Here is a 23,849-nt window from a genome sequence, read left to right on the forward strand (position 1 = left end):
AATCAATTATACAATTGCTAAGATCTGTCTGGCATGGTCTGGTTGGTATATGCTAAGAGCCCTGTTGATTGTTCTGTATCTCCCATCCTCTTAAGCGAATGTTCCCTCCCTGCCCTTCCTTACCTGGGTGAAGGTCTGCATCTGGATCTGTTCAAACTCCTCTAGCCGGCCATACTTAGACAAGGTTGAATGAAACAGAGACATGGCTGCAGTTTTGTTGCACTCATCCCGCACCTGCGATAAGGCAAGGATGACTTCTGGCCTGGTCAGGAGCGAGACAAAAATAAAAGATGCCCGTTGCTCATCAAATGGATAGTCTGGGATCTGGACCAGCCCTGCCAGCAAAAGAGAGTGTGTCATTTTAATAGGAAGAGCATTTTCAATCCTTTTTTAGGTTGGCTTGATTCCACAACACTTTACTCATGTCATTACATATATAAGTAATCCCAACAGACACCAAGTGTTCTGCCTATTTGAAGCTGGATGAAAGGGCTGGTGTTGGCACCAAAGGTTTAGGGGACTTCATATCTCACAAACATCTGCCCTGTCCCTGCACAGAAATGGAGCCCTAACCCCAGGACAGTTCTGATGTTCTGGCTCATAGGTCCTCCATCATGAGGTTCTTTTTGGTAAGGCAGGAATGGCCCACGGGTAGGGGCCATGTCCCACAATGGGACTGTGCAGAGGCTGCCAGAAAGAAGAAATCAAGATCCTGAACATGAATGAAAATGAGAGGCCTCCTTGCTCCCAAACATGGCCTTGAAACCTCCACTGTTTGCCTCCAGCATTCCAGCCACTGTTAATAAAGCTGGACTGTCTATGGAATGCCTCAGCTTGTGCAATCTCACTCAAAGTGCCAAAGCCAAATTCTGTTCCCAGATACACATGTACAGTTTCCAAGGATCATTCATAACCTAACCCACTAATGTAAATGAGTTCTCCATGCATTTGGCTGTCTGCTGGTCCCCCAGAATAACTTGAAAACATACCACCTTGTACATCCTCTTGCATTATAAACCAGTGTGTCTGAAAATCTCCCACTATAATGAAGAAATCATTTCAAAGAAGGACGCTTGCAATCCAGCTAAAGCTCAACTTTCTCCACCAGATCCCATACCTCTCTCTGGCACCTTCACCTCCTCTTTCTCTGGCAGGGTGACATATGAAAAAGCCTGGGGCTTGGATGTGATGACTCCATCAAAGATAATCTTGTTCATGGTGCGTTCATAGTCTAGGCTCACCTCCTTTTCCAGGCATTGCAGACAGTTCAACACACTGATGAGGATTATAAAATGAATGAACAGTGACCACTTCGATCTGCACAACTGCACCAATCCTCAAAGACCTTACCCCCAATTTATTTCTCCTGGGTTTACTTACACTTAGCTTGCTCACTAAAAAGATCTGAATTACATTACAGAATGCATCCGATGAAGTGAGCTGTAGCTCACGAAAGCTTATGCTCAAATAAATTTGTTAGTCTCTAAGGTGCCACAAGTACTCCTTTTCTTATTAGCAGAGCTATGGAGGTCCAGGAACAGAACAGCAGATGATGCTGCAGGTTTGAGGTTCATTGGCTGAGAGTTGTGTGGGGCCACAGGACAAAATAGTAACATTGCAAAGGTGCCCCACGCAGCTGGGTGGGATGTGAATGTAAGAGAGGACCAGATTTGAAGCCAGCACTCCTTTCTCTCTCTCCTCCTTGCCCTCCAGTTGCTAAGTTGTCTCCGTACTGTCTGTTCTGCTTGCACTGGTTGCAGCAAAGTGAAACTGACTAGCAGCTTATTAGCATCATCATATCTGAATCATTGCTACAGAACAAAGTGGAAGGGAAACAAGGTATGGACTGGAGGGATGTGAGAAGAAAAGTGTTACAAAGGGGGAAGAGAGACAACCTAAGGGTTGGAGAAAGCTGTGTGTGAATGCTAGGAATGCTTGGGATATATATGCCATCTTCCCAAATGCCCCTCTGAATATTTACCGAAAATATAAATTTCCTGATTTTCCTGATCCTGAACTCCAGCTGTCATTATCCTATCATGTTATTGTCTTTCACTTCAAGCACAGAGTACTTCTCTCTGGCTACATCTCTGTTCATAAACAGAGACCTTACTCTCCAGTCTAGGCTGCTAAACCACACAGCCCTTCACACCTCCATGTTTCTGAGGGGGGGTCAAAGCAGTTGTTCATTCCAAGGGACTGAAAGCAATACCGCCACTGGTAGATGATGATTCAGCAAGCCCAGGGACTCTAAAACTTTTCCCTAGCTTAGGCTGTATCTCAGCAGAGAAACGGTCTCATTTGTAACCAGGTTTACTCCCTTCTTTTTCTATTTGATTATACAATATCCCTGTGCATACTTTCTTTTAATTTGACTATCAGCCACAAAGGCAGTTGGCACCAGACAACTCCACAGCTCTCTACCGACCACCAGGAAGCACTCTGCAGAAAGCTGGTGGTCCACAGCCTAATATAGGAACCATAGACAATCTGTGCTCTGGAAGCTGTTTCCAGTGTCTGTAACTGAAAATGTGCAGCTCCTATGAAAGTTTCCATCTCTCAGCATTAGCCTACTGTGGCACATTGTACCCCAAAACAATACCCTGGCACCCCCATATTCACCAGTGTTATATAATTGCAACAAATCTTGTACAGAATATGTCACGTGAGGTGTAAATAGAAAAGTTATGGTTTGCTGAATATGATTATCCTATTTGTATGCGTGTATCATTTTTGTATCTGAAGTTAGAAATATTGACTTTGTACCAGTATTTCAAATGTGCTTGCTCCAGGTTAACACCCACAAGGTAGTTTACATCCAGTCTAGCCAGCACATTGTGGATAAACCATTCAAGGTGATGGCCCGTCAAGAAATACAATAGGCCATAAAAGAAGTTTACTCCCACCTGATGAACTTTTCTGTGAATGTTCTAGCCAGAATATAGGTAATAGCCCCTGCCATGACTCATCAAAGCATGCAAGAGCATGTGACCAGCTCATGTGACACTGGACTCTATCTTGTGCCTATACTTTTCCACTAACTGTGCTGGGGGCTTTGTTTGGGACAACGAAGTTCCCTCCACAAGGCAAAAACTATAAAAGGGGGAAGTGACATCATCACTTGGCCTCACTCCACCCACAACTCAACACCCAGAACCTTAGGAACAAGGACTGAACTGAGGATGTGGTCCCAGGCTGAAGGGATTTCTAGCCTGTGTATGGAAGATTGGTGGACTGTTTGTACCATCAGGGTGAGCCGCTTCTTGATTCAAATCCTGTCTAGTGTATAAAACTTAGCTTGCCATTTTATTTTATTTCTTAGGTAACCAACTTTGATCTGTACGCTATTTCTTATAATCACTTAAAAACCTATCTTTCTGTAGTTAATAAATTTGTTTTATATTTTTTTACCTAAAACAATGTGTTGTTTGAAGTCCAAAGGGAAATCTGCTCAAGAACAGGGGATGGTGCAATGTCCTCTCTACACTGAGGGAGGGGCAGACTGGGTAATAAACGTATACTGGTCAGGCTTCTGACCAGGGCAAGACAGTACAGCTCTGGGATTCTAGGCTGGGGAGCTGTGGGGAACTGGCTGGAGCCTCTCTATTGTTGGTTCATGGGTGGCTGGTAAAAGCACAACTGTAACACAGCTCGGTGTGTCCCTGCCTATGAATGTTTGTGTGAGGGCAGGATCTGGAGGGATCTGCAGCTTGTGTGAGAGGGAGCCCAGGTTGGTAAGACAAAGGGCTCAGCAGTACCCCAGTTCCAGGTTGCACCCCAGGGATGACAGTCACACCTACCCTATACTGTACCACTATGCAGACATCCAGTAAGGTACATTGAAAGCACAGCGATGATCTGAGTCTTTTGATGAGCCTATTCTAGCCCCCAGGGAAGAATCAATGGGATATTCACCGTATCTCCTTTCTCAGGTGTGAAGTGCTCATTGCCAGCTGCTTCATTCTACCTAGGCTCTTCTCATTAATGCTCCTCAGCCCATCCACAGGCATGCAGTCCACATACAGATTGTACAGCAACAGCGCCTGCGTTTTCTTACGTAGGGTATTGGCAGAAACCACTCGCTGGGCAAACACATGGGGGTCTTCCGCAAGAAAGAGCAGACGGACTCGTGGCACCCAGTACTGACATGGCATAAGAGGGGCTCTCCCTGGGGGGAAAGAAGGGAAGACGTAAATAACACATACAGGGGTCCACAGTGAATGCAGAAATCAGATTCCCTATTTATTGTAGCCAATAGATTGAATATGCAATCAGGGTCAGGATGGGGTGGTGGCAGTACAAGAGACTCCCAAATGAGGGATCAGAGTTCAGGTCTGGGTTGGCAGGGGATTGCAGTGCTGAAATGGCAGCATCCTTAATCCCAGCAAATGCTGGGTACTTCTAATATCCCCAAATTACCCACATTACCCCCAAACGGCATTGGTTCCAGGAAAAATTATGTCCAGCCCTCCAATGGTGAGGAAGAAGAGGGAAAAGTATTATCACAATGCAGGTCCCTGGTGGTGGAATTGGAAGCAAACAGGGGTAAATTAACGTCTCCCATCCCCAGTGAACCCTAGTCAGAACACACCTTCTGGAGTTACTCCTCCATTTAGAATAGGCCTCCCTTCTTCATCCCGTACCATTCCCCTCTCCTTTGTCTTATGTACCAAATACAGTTTTGTCTCCTTGTCGTAATCCAGGATGCCAACGCTGACCCACTTATAGATCAACTCGTGGCTTTTGGGATCCTCTGATGGAAGATATAATCATTACAATTCACAAAAGTAAAATGACTGCAAGCTACATGGAAACTTTTTAAAAATACCATTATAGAGGCTCAAACGATACATAAACCACAATAAAAAAACAGTAAGACAACAAAAAAAACATCATCGTGGCTAAACAGAGTAAAAGAGGCAGTTAGAGACAAAAAGATATCTTTTAAAAATTGGAAGTCAAATCCTACTGAGGAAAATTGAAAGGAACATAAACTGGCACGTCAAGGATAAATATGTAATTAGGCAGGCCAAAAAAGAATTTGAAGAGCAACTAGCAAAAGGCACAAAAACTAACCACAATTTTTTTTAAATACATCAAAAGCAGGAAGCCTGCCAAGCAATCAGTGCTAAAGAAGCACTCAAGGAAGACAAGACCACTGAGGAGAAGCCAAATAAATTCTCTGTATCTGTCTTCAATGCAGAAGAAGTGAGGGAAATTCCCACATCTGAGCCATTCTTTTTAGGTGACAAATCCGAGGAACTGTCCCAGACTGAGGTAAAAGTAGAGGAGGTTTTGGAACAAATTGATAAAATTAAACAGTAATAAGGCACCAGGACCAGATGAGATTCACCCAAGAATTCTGAAGGAACTTAAAAGATGAAATTGCAGAACTACTAACTGTGATACATTACCTACCACTTAAATGAGCCACTGTACCAGCCTCTGATTGGAGGATAGCTAATATATTGCTGATTTTTTTAAAAAAAGTTCCAGAGGTGATCCTGGCAATTACCAGCCTGTAAGCCTAACTTCAGTATCAGGCAAATTGGTTGAAACTCTAGTAAAGAACAAAATTATCAGAAGCACAGATGAACACAATATGTTGGGGAAGAGTCAACATGATTTTTGTAAAGGGAAATCATGCCTCACCAATCTATTAGAATTCTTTGAGGGAGTCAACATACATGTGGACAAGGGTGTTCAGTAGGATCAGTGGATACTGTGTACTTGGACTTTCAGAAAGCATTTTACAAGGTCCCTCACCAAAGGCTCTTAAGCAACGTAAGCTGACATGAGATAAGAGAGAAGGTTCTATCATGGATCAGTTACTGGTTAAAAGACGGGAAACAAAGGGTAGGAATAAACGGTCAGTTTTCACAGTGGAGAGAGATAAATACCAGGGCCCACAATGATATGTACTGGGACCAGAGCTCTTCAATGTATTCATAAATTATCTGGAAGAGGGGTTAACTGAGGTTGCAGATGATACAAAAATCACTCAACTGCTAAGTCCAAAGTTGACAGAGAGATGTTACAAAGGGATCTCACAAAACTGGGTGACTGGGCAACAAATGGTGGATGAAATTCAGCATTGATAAATACAAAGTAATGCACATTGGAAAACATAATCTGAACTATACATGCAAAATGATGAAGTCTAAATGAGATGTAACCAGCAGAAAGAGAGCTTTGAGTCATTGTGGATTGGGTAGTTCTCTGAAAACACCTGCTCAATGTGCAGCAGCAATTAAAAAACTAACAGAATGTTAGGAACTATTTGGAAAGAGATAGATAACAAGACAGAAAATATCACAATGCCACCATATAAAGCCATGGTACACACACATCTTGAATGCTGGGTGCACTTCTGGTTGCTCCATCTCAAAAGGATATATTGGAATTGGAAACAGCATAGTGAATGGAAACAGCTTCCATGTGACGAGAGATTAAAAAGACTGGGATTCTTCATCTTAGAAAAGAGATGACTAAGGGGGGATATGATAGAGGCCTATCAAATCATGAACGGTGAGGGGAAAGTGAAAAGGACGTGTTATTTATCCGTTCACACAATACAAGATAACCATGTGAACCATCCATTCACATAACACAAGATAAACACATAACCATGAATCACCCAAGGAAGTACCTTTTCATACAATGCACAGTCAACCTGTGGAGCTCATTGTCAGGGAATGTTGTGAAGGCCAAAAGTATAACTGGGTTCAAAAAAGGATTAGATGAGTCCATGGTGGATAGGTCCATCAATGGCTATTAACCAATATAGTCAGGGATCATAGAATCATAGAATCATAGAATCATAGAATATCAGGGTTGGAAGGGACCCCAGAAGGTCATCTAGTCCAACCCCCTGCTCAAAGCAGGACCAAGTCCCAGTTAAATCATCCCAGCTAGGGCTTTGTCAAGCCTGACCTTAAAAACCTCTAAGGAAGGAGATTCTACCACCTCCCTAGGTAACGCATTCCAGTGTTTCCAGAGCAGGATACAGCCCCCTGCTCTGGGTGTCTAAATCTCTGGGTATATGGCAGCACCAGAACCTGGCAAAGCGAAACTGGGTGAATAGGCGACGTCAGCGCGGTTACAAGAGTGAGGAGGACATGGACACTGACTTCTCTCAAAGCACGGGCCCTGGCAATGTGGGCATCATGGTGCTAATGAGGCAGACTCATGTGGTGGAACACCGATTCTGGGCCCTGGAAACAAGCACAAACTGGTGGGACCGCATAGTGTTGCAGGTCTGGGACGATTCCCAGTGGCTGCGAAACTTTCACATGCATAAGGGCACTTTCATGGAACTTTGTGACTTGCTTTCCCCTACCCTGAGGCGCAAGAATACCAAGATGAGAGCAGCCCTCACAGTTGAGAAGCGAGTGGCAATCGCCTTGTGGAAGTTTGCAACGCCAGACAGCTACCAGTTAGTCGGGAATCAATTTGGAGTGAGCAAATCTACTATGGGGGCTGCTGTGATGCAAGTAGTCAACACAATCAAAGATTTGCTGATATCAAGGGTAGTGACCCTGGGAAATATGCAGGTCATAGTGGATGGCTTTGCTGCAATGGGATTCCCTAACTGTGGTGGGACCATAGACGGAACCCATATCCCTATCTTGGCACCCGAGCACCAAGATAGCGAGTACATAGACCGCAAGGGGTACTTTTCAATAGTGCTGCAAGCACTGGTGGATCACAAGGGACATTTCACCAACATCAACGTGGGATGGCCGGGAAAAGTACATGACACTCGCATCTTCAGAAACTCTGGTCTGTTTCAAAAGGTGCAGGAAGGGACTTTCTTCCCAGACCAGAAAATAACCGTTGGGGATGTTGAAATGCCTATAGTTATCCTTGGGGACCCAGCCTACCCCTTAATGCCATGGCTCATGAAGCCATACACAGGCATCCTGGAGAGTAGTCAGGAGCTGTTCAACTACAGGCTGAGCAAGTGCAGAATGGTGGTAGAATGTGCATTTGGACATTTAAAAGCGCGCTAGTGCAGTTTACTGACTCGGTTAGACCTCAGCGAAACCAATATTCCCACTGTTATTACTGCTTGCTGTGTACTCCACAATACCTATGAGAGTAAGGGGAAGATATTTATGGTGGGGTGGGAGGTTGAGTCAAATTGCCTGGCTGCTGGTTACACAGAGCCAGACACCAGGGTAGTTAGAAGAGCATAGGAGGAGAAGCTTTGAAAACCAGTTTCATGACTGGCCAGGCTACGATGTGAAAGTTCTGTTTGTTTCTCCTTGATGAAACCCCCCCGCTCCTTGGTTCACTGTACTTCCCTGTAAGCTAACCACCCTCCCCACCTCCCTTCGATCACCGCTTGCAGAGACAATAAAGTCATTGTTGCTTCACATTCATGCATTCTTTATTCATTCATCACACAAATAGGGGGATAATACCAAGGTAGCCCAGGAGGGGTGGTGGAGGAGGGAAGGACAAGGCTACACAGCACTTTAAAAGTTTAAAACTTTAAAACTTATTGAATGCCAGCCTTCTGTTACTTGGGCAATCCTCTGGGGTGGAGTGGCTGGGTGGCCGGAGGCCCCCCCACCGCATTCTTGGGCATCTGGGTGAGGAGGCTATGGAACTTGGGGAGGAGGGCGGTTGGTTACACAGGGACTGTAGTGGCGGTCTGTGCTCCTGCTGCCTTTCCTGCAGCTCAATCATATGCTGGAGCATATTAGTTTGATCCTCCAGCAGCCTCAGCATTGAATCCTGCCTCCTCTCATCACGCTGCCGCCACCTTTCAGCTTCAGCCCTCTCTTCAGCCAGCCACTTACTCTCTTCTGCCCATCACCTCTCCTCCCGGTCATTTTGTGCTTTTCTGCACTCTGACATTGTCTGCCTCAATGCATTCGTCTGTGCTCTGTCAGTGTGGGAGGACAGCATGAGCTCACAGAACATTTCATCGCGAGTGCGTTTTTTTCACCTTCTAATCTTCGCTAGCCTCTGGGAAGGAGAAGATCCTGTGATCCTTGAAACACATGCAGCTGGTGGAGAGAAAAATGGGACAGTGGTATTTAAAAAGACACATTTTATAGAACAATGGGTACACTCTTTCACGCTAAACCTTGCTGTTAACATTACATACATAGCACATGTGCTTTCATTACAAGGTCGCATTTTGCCTCCCCTAACCACGTGGCTAACAGCGGGGAACATTTCTGTTCAGCCATAGGCAAACAGCCCAGCAGGAACGGGCACCTCTGAATGTCCCCTTAAGAAGAGCACCCTATTTCAACCAGATGACCATGAATGATATCACTCTCCTGAGGAAAACCCAGAGAGATAAAGAATGGATGTTGTTTGAACGCCAGCAAACATACACTGCAATGCTTTGTTCTACAATGATTCCCAAGTACGTGCTACTGGCCTGGAGTGGTAAAGTGTCCTACCGTGGTGCATGGAATAAGGCTGCCTTCCCCAGAAACCTTTTGCAAAGGCTTTGGGAGTATATCCAGGAGAGCCACGAATGCCAGGGCAAATTAATCATTAAACATGCTTGCTTTTAAACCTTGTATAGTATTTTAAAAGGTACACTCACCAGAGGTCCCTTCTCCACCTGGCGGGTCCAGGAGGCAGCCTTGGGTGGGTTCGGGAGGTACTGGCTCCAGGTCCAGGGTGAGAAACAGTTCCTGGCTGTCGGGAAAACCGGTTTCTCCACTTGTTTGCTGTGAGCTATCTACAACCTCATCATCATAGTCTTCCTCGTCCCCAAAACTTGCTTCCGTGTTGCCTCCATCTCCATTGAAGGAGTCAAACAACACGGCTGAGGTAGTGGTGGCTGAACCCCCTAAAATGGCATGCAGCTCATCATAGAAGTGGCATGTTTGGGGCTCTGACCTGGAGCGGCCGTTCACCTCTCTGGTTTTCTGGTAGGCTTGCCTCAGCTCCTTAAGTTTCATGTGGCACTGCTTCGGGTCCCTGTTATGGCCTCTGTCCTTCATGCCCTAGGAGATTTTCACAAATGTTTTGGCATTTCGAAAACTGGAACGTAGTTCTGATAGCATGGATTCCTCTCCCCATACAGCAATCAGATCCCGTACCTCCCGTTCGGTCCAAGCTGGAGCTCTTTTGCGATTCTGGGACTCCGTCATGGTCACCTCTGCTGATGAGCTCTGCATGGTCACCTGCAGCTTGCCACACTGGCCAAACAGGAAACTGAAATTCAAAAGTTCGTGGGTCTTTTCCTGTCTACCTGGTCAGTGCATCTGAGTTGAGAATGCTGTCCAGAGCGGTCACAATGGAGCACTCTGGGATAGCTCCCGGAGGCCAATACCGTCTAATTGCGTCCACAGTACCCCAAATTTGACCCAGCAAAACCAATTTCAGTGCTAATCCCCTTGTCGGGAGTGGAGTAAGGAAATCAATTTTACGAGCCCTTTAAGTCGAAAAAAAGGGCTTCGTCATGTGGACGGGTGCAGGGTTAAATCGATTTAACGCTGCTAAATTAGACCTCAACGCCTAGTGTAGACCAGGGCTCTGAGTGCTAGGAGCTGGGACTGGATGACGGGGGATGGATCACTCTATAAATTACCCTGTTAATTCTGTTCATTCCTTCTCAAGCATTTGTCACCGTCCAATGGAACACAAGATACTGGGCTAGATGGACCATTGATCTGACCCAGTATGGCTGTTCTTAGGCTCTTATGTTCTAAAAAGGGTTTAGTTGATTCTCACAAGGTATTGTGGCAGGTGAAATTTCCCAATCAAAATAACTAGGCTGAAGTTGCTCCTCTTCACTGTCATAGTTGCTCTGAGCTGAAGATTTTCTTTAAAAAATAAATAAATAAAATAAAGTACCCCAGAACAACAATGCAGAATAGTCATGCATGCAATTGCTTCCTGACATTTGCTCCATGTGTTCTTCCCGTTGTTTAAGTTCTGGAACAACAGGGCTGGACAACACACACAGTGGCTCTGATTTTCAGAAGAGCCTCAACTTGGCCTCCAGTTTTGCACCCACAAGTAAACAAGGACATGTTTCATAGTATTTAGACTTCTAACTTATTGATTTTCAGGTCTGATCAGAGAATTAAACATTTTAAGTACTATAAAATTAGCCTGCAATTATTTCCTGGCACAGAAATGTGGTTGCAAAATCAGAAGCTATTTCTAAAAACAAGATCCAATGAATGCGTGGCAGATCTGAGAGCAGAACTCAGTTCTCCTGACTCCTAGTCCCCTGCTCTAACCACTAGAGCCTGTTACCCAAGTACTCAATCTCATTTAATCATCTCTCTGTTCCATTCATCAACATTATATTCATCTAAGTTGGAAAGTTCCATTCCAAATGCTAACCATTCTATTGCAACGATACTGTAAGTGTCATTAGCCCAATGTCACTGTGTAGAGCACCCAAACTATAGCTCATTCGTGCTTTACCATGTCCCAGTTGATCATCTGTAGGTAAAAGTGCTTTTCCGGGAACTGGTTTTCTGTCTTGAGATCCTGGCTCCAATCCCAGCAACAGCCACTCTTCTGGAGTCCGGCAGTCATACTCTTCATCATCAAATATCTACATAGGCAAGACAATGTGAGCAATGGAAATGAATCCCTGCTTGGGGAAGAAGATAACAACATGGCATAGAAATTTATGAGAGGAAAAGAAACACGTACAGGGGAAAACAGCAAAGGTGCAGAAACCGCATAATATGTTGCGTTATGAAGAACTTATTTCCAAGAGTGGCATCTAGACTAGTCCTTCTCTTCTAGATAGTAGAGAATGGGGAGAAGAATCTCAGCTGGAGAAATCCCAAGCAATCAATGCTGCTGACAGTTGCATTCAGAAAGAAATTTGAATTTGTGTAATATTGGTATTAAAGAAGCCTAAACAACTGTCTTTGGAACAGTCCTGCGAGATGCTGAGCACCTTCAAGTCCCATTGACTGTAATGAAAGTTGTGGGCACTCATTAACTTACAGGGGGTGCTCAGCACCATACAGGATTGAATACTATGGATCCCCAGCCCCCATGGCTTCTATTCTAAAATATTCACCTGTTCATCTCTGTTTCTTACTAAATGAAAAGTAGTCATCATGTGCCCTGCTCTTTTCAGTGAGTCCCAAGCGTGTCAGTAGTAATGCAGATGACAGTTCTGAAGCTGCTCGCTTACCTGTAGTGGGAGGTAGATGGGAAAGAGAGGATCTCTCTTTTGCTCAATGGTTGGCATATTGTCAGGGTCTTGGTGCCTGGGCATCAGCTGATTGGAATCTATCCCCTCATTGGCTAAGAGCTGAGCAATATCTAGTTTGAGATATAGCCGTCTTCTCCTAGTTAGGTGTCAATGAGATTGAATGGTTATGCTTAATGACGTTATATGAATTGTCATTATTCAATTGTCTTTCAGTCTGCTACAGGGAAGGACATCTGTGCTAATAACTACAGGTTCAATATGGCACCAATGCAGTAACAATTGGATACTACCCAGAAGGCAGAACAGACTGATGGAACTTTTAATACTATACTGAACAACACATTGTGGGTGGAATTTTCTAAAGTGCTCAGGGTTGGCCTAACTCTGCACCCACTGACTTCAATGGAGTTTTACCATTGACCCCAGTGGGAGCCGAGTTAGGCCAACCCTGAGCACTTTGAAAATTCTATCCTAAGGCATTTATTCTAGGGGATCATTCCTGCATTGTCAGATATGGGCTGGGTCATCTCAGAGGTCTTTCCCATCTCCAACATCTACAAAGCACAATAACCTTAAGTCATTCTGTCAACATGTGATCCTCTCTGTATGCAACCTAGGTCAACAGTGTTGTGCAGGTATCAAGGGGTAAGGCTAAACCCTACAATAAAACACTGTCCCTCTTGAAACATTATCTACATAGCACTTCCACATCTTCAGAATGAAATTCAATACCCGGTACTTGTGTGGCTATTCGATGTATACAACAGCTATCACATTGTCCCCCTTCTTGAGGTTACCTCTCTATCTCAATCTTCCGAGGGCACTGTCCTGGCAGCCCCTGAAAGGGAAGCTGCACCTTTGGCTTAAATGCTTGCAGTGGGAAGTCTGACTTGGCTAGGATCTCAGTGGTTGGTCCAATCACTTGTTTGTCCAGGTAAGACTCAATGTTCTTGGGAGTCTCAAATGTTGTCACTAACATCAAACAAAAAAACAAGCAAAGTCCTAAGTTCATAAAACAATGTATCTACATTCACATGCACATACACACAGACAAACTATGCCACTCCTCAGGGTGCACATGTGGGCAATCTACAAGAGTCAGAGCAACTGTACTACACGAGTGAGTGGAGGAGTTAAGCAGACCCTGAGTCAGGCTGTACTGATGAATGGAAGCCAACCTTGTTTTCTCCCTAGCTTTCTTTGTTTGTGTGCTTATACATGTTATTGTGTTTATATAATACCTAAACAACACTATGGGCTCAGTGACAGCAATAACGTGCATTAAGAATTACTATAAAGTATGTGGATAGTGGATAGGGCTTTGGACTGGGACTCAGGAGACCTGGGCAAAACCCTTAATCTACCCAGTACCTCAGCTCCCCATTGGTAAAATGGAGAAGATACTTTCCTACAGGGTTATTATGAAGGTAAGATTCTTTAATAACTGAGGTACTCAGATACTATGGTGATAAGAGGCATATAAATCTAGACTGAGAGCAAGTCAGATAACCAGTAAATTCTGAAGTGCTTACTCATGTTTTATTCAGGCAAACCTCAAAAGGAGTCAGTCATTCAGTTCTCACTCAAGCAAAATTTCCATTCACTTCAACTAGAGTTTGTCTGATTAAGGACTGAATACAAACTGACTAACAATGTCAGGACTTTGGCCTATTGTCTTCAGTGGGAAGTGTGCTCTAACAACAAGTAAAGATCTCCAAGGCTTTGGCCCAAAGAAAATCATCATCTTAGATAACCTATAAATAAAACATAAATGTTAAGATGACTAAGTGTACCATCATTAGCTGAAAATAAAAGAATTGCAAGAAGCTGGGAATTTACTTATTTCAGGTAAAACATCAATTAGCTGTAAGATGTAAAGAGCATCATCTCCTTGGAGAGAGCCTAACACAGAGCTAAAAATAAGATAAACGACTTTGAGGGAGCATGCGCTCTTTTAATCTCTTACCTGAGAAATTTTCATACTGGTCAAGGAGAAACTTAGGATTTGGGGCCTTAAATTGGACACTTAGATGTGATTAGTTGAAACAATAATAAAAAATAAAATTGTCAGACACATAGAAGAACATAAATTGTTGTGCAAAAGTCAGCATGATTTCTCTAAAGGGAGATCATGTGTTACTAATCTATTAGAGTTCTTTGAGGGGGTCAACAAACATGTGGACAAGGGGGATCCAGTGGACAGGAAGCCTTTGACAAGGTCCCCCACCAAAGGCTCTTACGTAAATTAAGTTGTCATTGGATAAGAGGGAGATCCTTTCAGGGACTGAGAACTGGTTAAAAGACAGGGAACAAAGGGTAGGAATAAATGGTAAATTTTCAGAATGGAGAGGGGTAACTAGTGGTGTTCCCCAAGGGTCAGTCCTAGGACCAATCCTATTCAACCTATTCATAATTGATCTGGATAAAGTGGTAAACAGTGTGGTGGCAAAGTTTGCAGATGATACTAAACTGCTCAAGATAGTTAAGACCAAAGCAGACTGTGAAGAACTTCAAAAAGATCTCACAAAACTAAGTGATTGGGCAACAAAATGGCAAATGAAATTTAATGTGGATAAATGTAAAGTATTGCACATTGGAAAAAATAACCCCAACTATACATACAATATGATGGGGGCTAATTTAGCTATAACTAATCAGGAGAAAGATCTTGGAGTCATCGTGGATAGTTCTCTGAAGACGTCCATGCAGTGTGCAGTGGCAGTCAAAAAAGCAAACGGGATGTTAGGAATCATTAAAAAAGGGATAGAGAATAAGACAGAGAATATCTAATTGCCCTTATATAAATCCATGGTACGCCCACATCTTGAATACTGCATACAGATGTGGTCCCCTCATCTCAAAAAAGATATACTAGCATTAGAAAAGGTTCAGAAAAGGGCAACTAAAATGATTAGGGGTTTGGAACGAATCTTATATGAGGAGAGATTAAAGAGGCTAGGACTTTTCAGCTTGGAAAAGAGGTGACTAAGCGGGGATATGATAGAGGTATATAAAATCATGAGTGGTGTGGAGAAAGTGAATAAGGAAAAGTTATTTACTTGTTCCCATAATATAAGAACTATGGGCCACCGAATGAAATGAATGGTTAGCAGGTTTAAAACAAATAAAAGGAAGTTCTTCTTCACACAGCGCACAGTCAACCTGTGGAACTCCTTGCCTGAGGAGGTTGTGAAGGCTAGGACTGTAACAGGGTTTAAAAGAGAACTGGATAAATTCATGGAGGTTAAGTCCATTAATGGGTATTAGCCAGGATGGGTAAAGAATGGTGTCCCTAGTCTCTGTTTGTTTGTCAGAGGGTGGAGATGGACCGCAGGAGAAAGATCACTAGATCATTATCTGTTAGGTTCACTCCCTCTGGGGCACCTGGCATTGGCCACTGTCGGTAGACAGGATACTGGGCTGGATGGACCTTTGGTCTGACCCAGTATGGCCATTCTTATGTTCTTATGTATTAAAGTTGTTAATGACGTTGGACCCCATCCTGCAACTTGCTCTGTGTACTTGGATCTTGGTGCCCATATAAATCCCTACAGACATTAAAGAAATTGTGGAGAGCAGTTTGCAGGATCAGGGCCTTTGAAACCAATTCTGTGAGGCACTGAGCATCTGCAGCTTTCACTGAAGGCAAAAATGTTGATGTCAATAATATTTCAGGATCAGAGTCCTTGTAACACAAAAATACCAATCTAACAATTGTTTTTTATAAAAATAACATTTAAACTAATGGAGATCAATCCTAAACAGGCCGCTCTATATATTTAATCTCCTTTTTATTCATATCATTAATCAAATATTGTACAGAATCATGAATTGTCCATATCAATGTACAGGTTTATGATTTTTTTGAAGATTTGCTTTTACTGAAGAGTGAATAAAGTACAGAGGTTTTAACAAAATATCTTTAACATTGCACAAATGTTGGTTTGGTTTCTTCAGAGAACTGCCCTGGTTTATATCTATTGTCAGTAAATGCTACTATTCCCACTGTGGCCTTCCATTTCATTGAAATCTATGAAGCTATTCATTGCAGCACTTTGTGCATTATCAGTTATTTATGTCAATATTTAGTGTGTCATCAGCATTTATACTTACAGCCTTATTTTTTCCCCATTATATAAGTAGCATATCATAAATAAAGATCTGTCTTCACTTGTTAGGGATGAGTCGGTCTTGTCAAGATTCACTTGTGGATGAAGTTATTTTCCCTTACTCAGGACAATAAAGAGCACATCTAAAGCACAGTAAGTATATGGCTATATGGCTTCCATCTCTCCCCAGCCTACAATCCAAATAACCAGACTATGTCCTGTGGGTCTACCAGTCTCTGGGGAAGGGAAAGATCCTTCCCTCTCATAGCCAGTCTCTATGGCCATACTCCAGTCTCCAGGACATAATCACCATTTGCAAGTGGGAAAGAAGTGGCAGACCCCTTTTTCCAATACACAAAGCTCCACTGCAGAGTGAGTGTGGAGCTGGAGTCCAGAGCATGCAAATGGCTGGGAGAGGGGGGGCGAGGAGGAGAGGAGGGTGTACATTTCCTGCCTGGCCAACTCCGGCACCCCCCACAGCAGTAATGGACACATTTCACTGTGGTTGGTAACCTCTGTGCCTATGGAGTGCGGGTTGTGCCCATATTCAAGCATAATGGACCCGTGAAGGACAGAGTACTCAGAGTGACATTAATCTTGTTATTCTTCCCAGGGTACCCCACAGGTCTAGCTAAAAGAGCCGTCTCCTAAGATTAGGTATGGACCCAAATGCTCTGTGGACATCACAGGGGCCAGATATACCCTGACAGTTGGTAAATCGCTTTTTACTCATGAAGGGGATCATTCTGCTGACCTGGGAGTTCACTTCACTCCACCATTCCCAAGTGATTCCATCACCTTGGGATCATCCTTGGCTTTGAGAACAGAATCATGGGAATATTTCCAGTGCTCTTCTAGCCTAAAGTAATCAGCTGAAGCACTAATTTCCCAGCATGCCTAGTGCTACCAACATGAATCCTTTAAGGCCCCATTTCCCAGCATGCCTACAGGCAGTGGCATTATTCTTTTCAGTGCATTTACCTTTTGGCGTGTGCTGCTCAAGATCAGCCTGTCTCAGTAAATCCTTGTAGACACTGGGACCAGCGCACACATCCTGCAAATCCAGCACATAAGAATATCACCAGGGTGAGTCAGAGATAAGAGAGAGGGGCCACAGAGAGTAACAGAGAGAGAGGGTAGTAAGAGGATCCATAGAAAGTGTGATACAGGGAGAGGAAGAAAGACACTTCAGTGAGGGCTTGAAGTACTAGAGTGAGAGAGGACATGCTGAAACATAGAGTGCTATGGATAAAGGCTGTAAGTGGCAAAGGGAGTATCTCCAGAAAGGGATAGGGCATATAGCACCACAAACACAGAGGCAGGGGATTTTTAATAGAATGCAGCCTGAAGCCAACCAGAGATATCTAGAGAGAGGGCCAAAGAACAAGGAAGCCAGTTGGGCTATGCTTATTTACACCAACTGAAGATCCAGCCTCATACATTTACTAGCCCGTGGAATTCCATGCCCTGCCAACAATAACATGATCATACACGTAACACTGTGACTGCATTGAGAGTCAGCTCCCACCCCCGTAATTCAAAGAAATCATGAATTGTGATAGACAAAGCATTGCTGCTTTACCCCTGAAAAGTCAAATCATATGAGGGCTCTGACCTAGGGGAACAGCTGCGGAATGGGAAACAAGATGCATGGGCCTGGCATTGTTGCCTGCTCCCTACCTTGCTCTGAGCAGATTGGGTGAAGAGATGGACCAAAGGAGGAGCCGAGGGGGAAAAATTATGGGCAAGAGAAAAGACGAGAAGAAAGCCAAGGAGTTCTGTGATTGGTGGGTGTCATTCTAAACTGTAGTCCTATTTTCTGCATGAGTAAGCCTTGCAGATTATCTGCTTTTCACATGGATCCTTACATCTAGGATGATCTGTAAATCTCCAATAGAAAAGATGAAGAAAGAGGAGGCTCTTTGCACTTACCCCCAAGAAAGCTGCGGCTCCTGGATAGAGCACATCAGAGTAAAATCCTTTTTGTTTAATCATTGGGTATTTCCTGTTGGTCCCCCTGTAGATGCTTTCTGCTGGGCTTGAGCTGGCTCCTGGGCTGGGGTCCAAGACCTGAGCCTGGCTGTTGGAATGAGGAGAATAGGGGCTCCTCCCCAACGAGTTTGTCAATTCTTTCTTTGTCTTATCCATCCCCTCCACCAGTCAGAGGAAAGGTGCTGTGAAGCGATCCTGGGCCTTATGGAAAGGAAACCAACTGATATGGTTAACACTGTGTCTCCACCACTTGTAAAATACCTCTTAGCATTTTTTTATATTGCTGGTTCGCTAACCAGATGAGCGGGTAATGAGGTGTGCTTGACCCCCTGCCATGATCCCACACTTTACTTTTATGGCTGATGGTTCACTAACCCAGGGCAAAGGGGGAACTTCATTATTCCACACAGGTTTTGGAGGAGAAAACTCAACAGCGGATGTGTTAAAAGCTGCTTTCCTGAAACAGCAGGGACTTCCCAGCATCCAAGAGGCTGCCAGCAACACTGGAGCAACCCAGGCCTGCACTGAAACTATCACATAAGCCCCTATGAGCTATAAGCCCCTATCAGGTATGTAGGGGCTTTACCAAATCCCTTAAGGGTAACAGTCCCTTCCAAACTTAACTTGATTCTAGTAAACTTAAAACCAGATACCCCACCCAGCTAGTCCCAGATGTAAATTCTGACTCCGTCTCAGACAATTAAAGCAGAGGTGTCTAAGTGAGGCCTGTTGAATTTAAAATATAGCCAGAAGCTCCACGCTCCCTTTTACTGCAGGTGATTTATTTTATTTTATTTTATTTTGTTGCTGGTGATCTTAACTCACAATTTCTATTCCTCCATCAGGGGAGAGACAAGTACAGGCAAATATTATCGACGTGTGCATTTATTTTTCATTCAACCAAACTTTACATAACTGCAGATGCTAAAGTGCAGCTTTCAGACACATGGCAAGATGCTAATGTAAAACCAAGGGCTGCAATATTCAGTCCTGAAGTAAGGGCTTGTCTAAATACAAAAACGTTACTGCTCTAACTAAACTGGACTAGTTAAAGCAGTACAGCTCCCCTAGTGTTGATGCAGTTATACAGATATAAAGATATTTATCCTGCTATAGCTTATTACCATACATGTATGGGAATTCTACATCATAATGCCTCTGAAGGCTATTTCTGGGGTGGTGCAGCTTATTGCACCAGTCCGTGCTCACAGCTGGGCCTAAAGTCTAGCCCAGGGGTGGGCAAACTTTTTGGCCCAAGGGCCACATCTGGGAAATAGAAATTGGATGGCGGGCCATGAATGCTCACAAAATTGGAGTTGGGGTGCGAGAGGGGGTGAGGGCTCTAGTTGGGGGTGCGGACTCCTGGGTGGGGCCAGAAATGAGAAGTTCAGGGGCTACGAGGGGACTGTGAACTGAGGCAGGGGGTCAAGGTGCGGGAAGGGGTACAGGCCCCAGCTGGGGGTGTGGGCTCTGGGGTGGGGCTGGGGATGAGAGGTTTGGTGTCCAGAAGGATGCTCCAGGCTGGGATCAAGGGGTTTGGAGGGCGGGAAGGGGGATCAGGGCTGGGGCAGGGGGTTGGGGTGTGAGGACAGGTTTGGGGTGCAGGCTCTGAGCGGCACTTACCTCAAGCGACTCCCAGAAGCAGCAGCATGTCCCTTCTCTGGCTCTTACACGCTCTGCTCACTGCCTGGTCCGCAGGCACAGCCCCTGCAGCTCCTGTTGGAGCACTGGAGGGGGCCATTGGAGTGCCTAGGAGCTGGAGCAGGACAATGCCATGGCTTCTGGGAGACACACGGTACGGCCCCCGACCCTGTGCCCCAGCTGGAGCACCAGAGCGGGGCAAGCCCCAGACCCCGCTCCCCAGTGGGAGCTCGCGGGCCAGCTTAAAACGGCTCGTGGGCCAGATCCAGCCCACGGGCCATAGTTTACCCACCCTGGGGTCCAGTTGTAAGTGAAGAATAGCCCATATTCTTCCCATGGTTTGTTTAGTCTAGAGAAGAGAAGACTGAGAGGGGACATGATAACAGTTTTCAAGTACATAAAAAGTTGTTGCAAGGACGAGGGAGAAAAATTATTCTCTTTAACTTCTGAGGATAGGACGAGAAGTAATGGGCTTAAATTGCAGCAAGTGCAGTTTAGTTTGGATATTAGGAAAAACTTCCCAACTGTCAGGGTGGTTAAGCACTGGAATATATTGCCCAGGGAGGTTGTGGAATCTCCATCACTGGAGATTTTTAAGATCAGGTTAGACAAACATCTGTCAGGGATGGTCTAGGTAATACTTAGTCTTGCGAGTGCAGGGGACTGGACTAGATGACCTCTCGAGATGTATTCCAGTCCTATGATTCTGTGATTCTATGATTTACAGAGATACCTGTTCTGCATCCCAGGAAAGACCTGTAGTTCTGTATGGTTTAAACCTGGGGGATAAAACATTTGCTCAACAATCTGCTGGTTGAGAGTTTACCAACTTGCCATAGTGGATCTTCATTAAAAAGGTCTTGGCAAGGCTTATAGTCTAAAACTAGTGCTGTCGCTGTTTTGGATTTCACTGTCATTCAGAGGCACATACCTTTGCCTACTGAGACACTCTGCTCTGTTCTTGAATGCAGATAGTGAAGTGAAATTTACAAAACATCCTATCTGCTCTGTTAAGAGAGTATGAATTTTGTAAATTTCAACTAGCTGCCTGCCTACAAGAATGAATCAGGCACACACAGAAAGGAAAGCATACACACCTAAGATAGGTTTCAGAGTAGCAGCCGTGTTAGTCTGTATTCGCAAAAAGAAAAGGAGTACTTGTGGCACCTTAGAGACTAACAAATTTAGCCGTATAGAGTGGAAATCTGTCAACTTCATGATTTTAAATTTGTTAGTCTCTAAGGTGCCACAAGTACTCCTTTTCTTTTCATGGGGAAATAGTTTTACTTTGTGTAATGACTCATCCATTCCCAGTCTCTATTCAAGCCTAAGTTAATTGTATCCAGTTTGCAAATTAATTCCAATTCAGCAGTCTCTCGTTGGAGTCTGTTTTTGAAGCTTTTTTGTTGAAGTATAGCCACTCTTAGGTCTGTGATCGAGTGACCAGAGAGATTGAAGTGTTCTCCAACTGGTTTTTGAATGTTATAATTCTTGACTTCTGATTTGTGTCCATTCATTCTTTTACGTAGAGACTGTCCAGTTTGGCCAATGTACATGGCAGAGGGGCATTGCTGGCACATGATGGCATATATCACATTGGTAGATGCGCAGGTGAACGAGCCTCTGATAGTGTGGCTGATGTGATTAGGCCCTATGATGGTATCCCCTGAATAGATATGTGGACAGAGTTGGCAACGGGCTTTGTTGCAAGGATAGGTTCCTGGGTTAGTGGTTCTGTTGTGTGGTGTGTGGTTGCTGGTGAGTATTTGCTTCAGATTGGGGGGCTGTCTGTAAGCAAGGACTGGTCTGTCTCCCAAGATCTGAGAGAGCGATGGCTCGTCCTTCAGGATAGGTTGTAGATCCTTGATGATGCGTTGAAGAGGTTTTAGTTGGGGGCTGAAGGTGATGGCTAGTGGCGTTCTGTTGTTTTCTTTGTTGGGCCTGTCCTGTAGTAGGTGACTTCTGGGTACTCTTCTGGCTCTGTCAATCTGTTTCTTCACTTCAGCAGGTGGGTATTGTAGTTGTAGGAATGCATGATAGAGATCTTGTAGGTGTTTGTCTCTGTCTGAGGGGTTGGAGCAAATGCGGTTATATCGTAGCGCTTGGCTGTAGACAATGGATCGAGTGGTATGATCTGGATGAAAGCTAGAGGCATGTAGGTAGGAATAGCGGTCAGTAGGTTTCCGATATAGGGTGGTGTTTATGTGACCATCGCTTATTAGTACCGTAGTGTCCAGGAAGTGGATCTCTTGTGTGGACTGGTCCAGGCTGAGGTTGATGGTGGGATGGAAATTGCGCTACATTGATGACATCTTCATCATCTGGACCCATGGAAAAGAAGCTCTTGAGGAATTCCACCATGATTTCAACAATTTCCATCCCATCATCAACCTCAGCCTGGACCAGTCCACACAAGAGATCCACTTCCTGGACACTACGGTGCTAATAAGCGATGGTCACATAAACACCACCCTATATCGGAAACCTACTGACCGCTATTCCTACCTACATGCCTCTAGCTTTCATCCAGATCATACCACTCGATCCATTGTCTACAGCCAAGCGCTACGATATAACCGCATTTGCTCCAACCCCTCAGACAGAGACAAACACCTACAAGATCTCTATCATGCATTCCTACAACTACAATACCCACCTGCTGAAGTGAAGAAACAGATTGACAGAGCCAGAAGAGTACCCAGAAGTCACCTACTACAGGACAGGCCCAACAAAGAAAACAACAGAACGCCACTAGCCATCACCTTCAGCCCCCAACTAAAACCTCTCCAACGCATCATCAAGGATCTACAACCTATCCTGAAGGACGAGCCATCGCTCTCTCAGATCTTGGGAAACAGACCAGTCCTTGCTTACAGACAGCCCCCCAATCTGAAGCAAATACTCACCAGCAACCACACACCACACAACAGAACCACTAACCCAGGAACCTATCCTTGCAACAAAGCCCGTTGCCAACTCTGTCCACATATCTATTCAGGGGATACCATCATAGGGCCTAATCACATCAGCCACACTATCAGAGGCTCGTTCACCTGCGCATCTACCAATGTGATATATGCCATCATGTGCCAGCAATGCCCCTCTGCCATGTACATTGGCCAAACTGGACAGTCTCTACGTAAAAGAATGAATGGACACAAATCAGACGTCAAGAATTATAACATTCAAAAACCAGTTGGAGAACACTTCAATCTCTCTGGTCACTCGATCACAGACCTAAGAGTGGCTATACTTCAACAAAAAAGCTTCAAAAACAGACTCCAACGAGAGACTGCTGAATTGGAATTAATTTGCAAACTGGATACAATTAACTTAGGCTTGAATAGAGACTGGGAATGGATGAGTCATTACACAAAGTAAAACTATTTCCCCATGGTATTTCTCCCTCCCACCCCACCCCCCACTGTTCCTCTGATATTCTTGTTAACTGCTGGAATTAGCCTACCTGCTTGTCACCATGAAAGGTTTTCCTCCTTCCCCCCCTGCTGTTGGTGATGGCTTATCTTAAGTGATCACTCTCCTTACAGTGTGTATGATAAACCCATTGTTTCATGTTCTCTGTGTGTGTGTATATAAATCTCTCCTCTATTTTTTCCACCAAATGCATCCGATGAAGTGAGCTGTAGCTCACGAAAGCTTATGCTCTAATAAATTTGTTAGTCTCTAAGGTGCCACAAGTACTCCTTTTCTTTTTACACCTAAGATAGCAAGGAACAACTGCACACAGGTTTGTTATTGTAGTGGTCAAATCAGTGAACAATTTTGAGTGATTTTTTTTAAAATCAACCGATAAATTAAGATTACCATGATGTAAGTTTCAGAGTAGCAGCCGTGTTAGTCTGTATTCGCAAAAAGAAAAGGAGTACTTGTGGCACCTTAGAGACTAACAAATTTATTTGAGCATAAACTTTCGTGAGCTACAG

At 44.3% G+C, this 23,849-nt stretch overlaps 1 protein-coding gene across 1 annotated transcript in view; it reads right to left on the minus strand.

Annotated features, from left to right (window-relative positions):
- DNAH1 (dynein axonemal heavy chain 1) overlaps positions 1–23,849 on the minus strand; it is a 132,761-nt gene that overhangs the window by 94,839 nt on the left and 14,073 nt on the right. The window contains exons 2-10 of the mRNA XM_038408554.2: positions 18,205–18,465; positions 17,254–17,326; positions 12,961–13,135; positions 12,143–12,299; positions 11,413–11,545; positions 4,592–4,753; positions 3,916–4,168; positions 1,118–1,275; positions 124–335 (exon numbers count right to left, since the gene is read on the minus strand). Of these exons, the coding sequence (XP_038264482.1) occupies positions 124–335; positions 1,118–1,275; positions 3,916–4,168; positions 4,592–4,753; positions 11,413–11,545; positions 12,143–12,299; positions 12,961–13,135; positions 17,254–17,326; positions 18,205–18,420 (1,539 nt within the window). The 5' untranslated portion in view covers positions 18,421–18,465. The remainder of the gene's footprint in view (positions 1–123; positions 336–1,117; positions 1,276–3,915; positions 4,169–4,591; positions 4,754–11,412; positions 11,546–12,142; positions 12,300–12,960; positions 13,136–17,253; positions 17,327–18,204; positions 18,466–23,849) is intronic.

Source organism: Dermochelys coriacea, chromosome 7 (genome assembly GCF_009764565.3).
Source record: "Dermochelys coriacea isolate rDerCor1 chromosome 7, rDerCor1.pri.v4, whole genome shotgun sequence".
NCBI lineage: Eukaryota > Metazoa > Chordata > Testudines > Dermochelyidae > Dermochelys > Dermochelys coriacea.